The sequence below is a fragment of the Garra rufa genome, chromosome 19 (genome assembly GCF_049309525.1).
Source record: "Garra rufa chromosome 19, GarRuf1.0, whole genome shotgun sequence".
NCBI lineage: Eukaryota > Metazoa > Chordata > Actinopteri > Cypriniformes > Cyprinidae > Garra > Garra rufa.
The window spans coordinates 35626855-35631751 of NC_133379.1; the positions used below are offsets into that span (position 1 = coordinate 35626855).

At 39.4% G+C, this 4897-nt stretch overlaps 1 protein-coding gene across 1 annotated transcript; it reads left to right on the forward strand.

Annotated features, from left to right (window-relative positions):
* The first annotated feature begins 950 nt into the window (after positions 1 to 950).
* ch25hl2 (cholesterol 25-hydroxylase like 2) lies at positions 951 to 3116 on the forward strand. The gene has a single exon (XM_073825060.1). The coding sequence runs from the start codon at positions 1556 to 1558 to the stop codon at positions 2426 to 2428; it is 873 nt and encodes a 290-aa protein (XP_073681161.1). The 5' UTR covers positions 951 to 1555; the 3' UTR covers positions 2429 to 3116.
* The last annotated feature ends 1781 nt before the right edge of the window (positions 3117 to 4897 follow it).

Sequence of the window (4897 nt, forward strand, 5' to 3'; positions counted from 1 at the left end):
GCAAAATGTAAAATTATTATTTTTATAGTATTATATTATTTTATTAATTTAAATTTTGAATTAGCTTTTGTTTTTATATTTTCAGTTTTGATTTGAATGTAATTTCTAGTAATTGTTTTTTTGTTTTGTTTATTAAAGTCTCTTCTGCTCACCAAGCATGCATTTATTTGATCCAAAATACAGCAAAAGCAGTAATATTGTGAAAAATTTTTACAATAAAAAAAAACTGCTTTCTATTTGAATGTTTAAAATGCAATTTATTACTGTGATCAAAGCTAAAATTTCAGCTTCATTAGGATTTCATAAATAGAAAGATCCAAAGATCAGCATTTATCTAAAATGAAAAGCATTTGTAACATTATACCATTCAAAAGCTTGGAGTCACATAATATTTATGTATTTATAGAAATTTTAGAAATTAATACTGTTCTTTAGCAAAGATGCTTTAAATTGATCAAAAGTGATGATAAAGACATTTATTATGTTACAAAAGATTTCTAGTTCAGATAAATGCTGTTCTTCTGAATTTTCTATTAATCAAAGAAACCTGAGAAAAATCTACTCAGCTGTTTTCAACATTATAATAATAAATGTTTTTTGAGCAGCAAATCAGAATACTAGAATTATATCTGAAGGATCATGTGACTGGAGTAATGATGCTAAAAAGTCTGCTTTAAAATCACAGGAATAGATTACATTTCAAAATATATTAAAATAGAAAACATTTTTTTTTAAACAGTAAAAATATTTTAAAAAATGTTACTGTTTTTGCTGTACTTTGGATTTTTTTCTTTTTGGAATCAATCATACTGTTTAAAAACTTTTGACTGGCAGCGTATATGTATAGCTTTAATGTAATATTATAGCAAATAATTATATTATATTAATATAATAGCAAATAATTGCCTTTCTTAGCAATTTTAATACTTCTACTTCCACTTACATAACTCCAGTTTATATTTTTCAGATTTTTCATCTAATATTTGTTTTAGGCTTTATTTCAGGTAACAAACACATTTTTTTTTATTTTTAGTTAACACAAACATTCAAAGGATCCAAATTCTGTCCAAAAGATGTTAAGCAAAGTAACTCATTACTAAATGCATTACTAAAACCTCAATTAGCAGAACAAATTATATATTTAAATTTGAATTAAGAATTGCACTATAGCATTAAATCAAACAAATGGAAACTTCTGGGTCAGAAATGAGTGGCACAGGAACGTTTGAGCTGGTCAAAGCTGGTCAAATGTTGGATCATCCTCGAACTGCCAATGAAAAGAGTGTTTACACACAAACCATACCAAGAGAAGAGGAGCATGGGGGGTGAGAGAAAGAGAGAAAGAGAGAGAGAGAAACGCTACAGATGCAGGAGGTGGTGCTTGGACACATTTTAGAGGCGTAAAGGCCTGCCTCATTTGGCGCAGATCAGATCTTTTACAAAAGCCACATCCAGAAAGAGAAGAGAAAGTCGCTGCCGGCTGCTGCCAGCATCCTCACCAAGCCACAGGAGTAACAGCAGCCTGGCTGTTGCATCAACAACAACGTAGCGGGAGATGAATCCTGGCAGTCTGCGTGGTGTGCTGGACATCAGCAACGCAACCTGGGCTCTGTCGGAGCGCTCCGTCCTGCAGCCCATGTGGGATTACCTTCAGCAGAACCACGAGAGCTCCTTACGCTCACCACTGTTTCCCGTCATCCTCTCGGTGTCCATGTACCTGGTGCTGGTGTTCTTCTACACCGTGTTGGATCTGCTGGCGCCCACCTGGCCCTCCATCCGACGCTATCAGATCCATCAGGATCGCACCGTCACTTGGTCCAACATCGGCTCCACTTTGGCGCTCACCACATACAACCATCTGCTCTACATCTTCCCCGCCGCCGTAGCCCAGTGGCTCTGGCGGCCGCCCGTGCCGCTGCCCCGTGAGGCGCCCACACTTTCCGCCTTCCTGCTGGGAATCGTGGGCTGCACAGTGGTGTTCGACTTCCAGTACTACTTGTGGCACCTGCTGCATCACCGCGTCGCCTGGCTCTACCGCACATTCCACGCGCTCCACCATCAGTATCGGCAACCCTTCAGCCTGGTTACGCAATACCTGTCCGCTTGGGAGCTTTTCAGCGTGGGCTTCTGGACCACCGTGGATCCTTTGCTCCTCCAGTGCCACTGTCTCACCGCCTGGGCGTTCATGCTGTTCAACATCTGGGTGTCCACCGAGGACCACTGCGGGTACGACTTCCCTTGGGCGATGCATCGTCTGGTCCCCTTCGGCCTTTGGGCCGGAACGCTGCGGCACGACGCTCACCATCAGCAGCCGGCCACCAACTTTGCGCCTTTCTTCGCCCACTGGGACTGGCTGGGGGGGACCGCGACCATGCCAGCTCCCGTGAAGACAAAAATGCCGAAAGAAAGGGACGAAAAGGAAGCCTGAGGCTCTGCTTTGCCTTTCGCACCCTCGCTCTCATCTCTCTCTTCACTCCATCTGTCCCGCCCCGTCTCGCACAATCCTCGTCGCTATTCATCTTCTCCCTGAACTGCAGATCTCAAGTACTAACAAACCAGTAGAGAAGCAAAGCAGCACATTCCCGACGAAAATCGTCCTGCTCCTTGAATGTATAAAGTGTCTTTTCTTGCAAATCTATCTATTTTTCTAAATAATAATAAAAGAAAAAACTCTTTAGCGTACAATGGCCAATGTGGAGTTTTGTGGCATATCTCAGGTTTGTAGTTTTGGCCTAATGTCTATCAAAAAGACTGTGTGTGTTCAAAATGCCTTGTATTCCAATGCTTGTTATTGTATTTTGACACTTTTCACTAAACTTGGGTCAATAAAATACAGTTGTTTATTAAGTATTCAGTTGTGTTGATATGCATACAAGGATGCTTTGCAACCTTTGGACTATTTGAAATAAAGCACTGACAGTTATAATCGTTAGAGAAGAGGATCATGTGAAGTAACTGTGTGGCATGTTGGCTAACACAATTGGCTCACTGTGATTGCTAGAAAAATCTTTGACTACTTACATCACTGCTGCTGCTTGTGTTTGCTAATGTAAATGTTCAAAATTAAGACAACATGAGTTTTTTTTTAGCATGATAACTAGGTTGACATGGTCCAAAATGAGAGTTTGTCAGCCCAACTTTGTGTTATTGTCTTTCTTTCATGGAATACAAAATGAGATATTTGCCATAATGTCCGAGCTGCTCTTCCAGCAGAAGTGGATGGTGATTTAGCTGTAAAAACAAGGCAAAAATCACATTCTAAGCTTTCTGGAGCCATATGATAGTATATGATAGTTGTTTGACAAACAGACCCAAATTTAAGCCACCAGAGCTCTGAAATCATATTTAGGATTGTTCATTTAAAAAAATGATGCATCATTGAGTCCTAAATTTCTTACCCAAAAATGGAAATTCTGTCATTAATAACTCACCCACATGTTGTTCCAAACTCGTAAGATCTTTGTTCATATTTGGAACATAAAATTGAGAGATTTTTGATTTTCTGCATAGACAGCAATGCAACTGATGCGTTCAAGGCCCAGAAAGGTAGTAGGACATTGTTAAAATAGTCCACGTGACATCAGTGGTTCGACGGTAATGTTATTAAGCTACGAGAATACTTTTTTTTTTGAGCAAAGACAGCGTCAGCAACACCACACGCATGCATCGTGATATTCTTGTGAAAGCACGTCAAAGACTAACACAGAAGAGAATAAATTATTGAATTATTCAAAGTTATTTTTGTTTTCTTTGCACACAAGAGGTATTCCTGTAGCTTTATAAAATCAAGGTTGAACCACTGTCAGATGGACTATTTTATTGATGTCCTTACTACCTCTCTGGGCTTTGAATGTGGTAGTTGCGTTGCTGTTTATGCAGGGTCAGAAAGCTCTCAGCTGTTTTATGATTGGACAGATTCACCACATGACAATGATCATGTGTGTTTAGGGTTTATTCCAACCTTTTCAATTGCAAACATCTGTATATTTGACAAATATTGCATTTTATTTACTTATATTTAACACATCTGTGATAGAGTATGCAAACACCGTGTGAGCGTCACTACAGAGAGCAGAAAGTGTCCGACTTGACGTGTTAATTTTTTTTACTCCGGCCCCGACTGCAGCCGGCTAATCTCATTGACCACTGTCTGTAGCCGTGGTTCAAGTCAAACACACCTAATGGTTCTTGAAGGTTACATGACTGTCACATGCAACTCTAAATCAAATGTTAGAACTGCATAAGACTTAAAGGAATAATTCACACAAAAATGAAAAACATCATAATTTACTGTTACTCGAACTCTTTGTTCAATGAAACACAAAATCTGGTGTTTGAGCTGCTCAAATAGATAGTGTTTTTTACTCCCAATTTATGAAAAAAGGACAGAAATTGCCATAAAATGTGAGTTCTGCACTATATTCCTGAAGCCATAAGATAGATTTGTGTGAAAACTATCACAAAGGCTGAATGATATTGGTTGATGTAACAGATGGGTCATTTTTGTGCTTTTTGGGTGCTCAACGAAGATGATCAACACAGAGGGAGTGTGAGCATAGAGCGAGGGGGCTTCAAATAATATGACTGGTGCAACCCAGTACCACTATTCTCCCGAGAACATCTAGTCTCCTGGGAATGTTAGCCTTGGCCTTCAGATAAGTTTTATCACTAGCTTAGAACAAACTGTTTATTACGACGCCTTATGGGCATGAAGGTATGGTTACGAGTTTTTGAAATGACCAGTAATGAACCATCATCTCTTGAAATTCGAATAATGTGCACCCACGTGGGGAGATGGTCAAGCCTGATCAACTTGATTCTCTCTCTCACTTGGAGGTTGTCTTAACTGCACCTAAATTTAAAGTATATAAGATGGGACTTTTTGCTGGCACAGTGG

Bases quoted from the DNA above. Each gene is read 5' to 3' on its own strand.
- ch25hl2 (XM_073825060.1), top strand. From the start codon at position 1,556: ATGAATCCTGGCAGTCTGCGTGGTGTGCTGGACATCAGCAACGCAACC.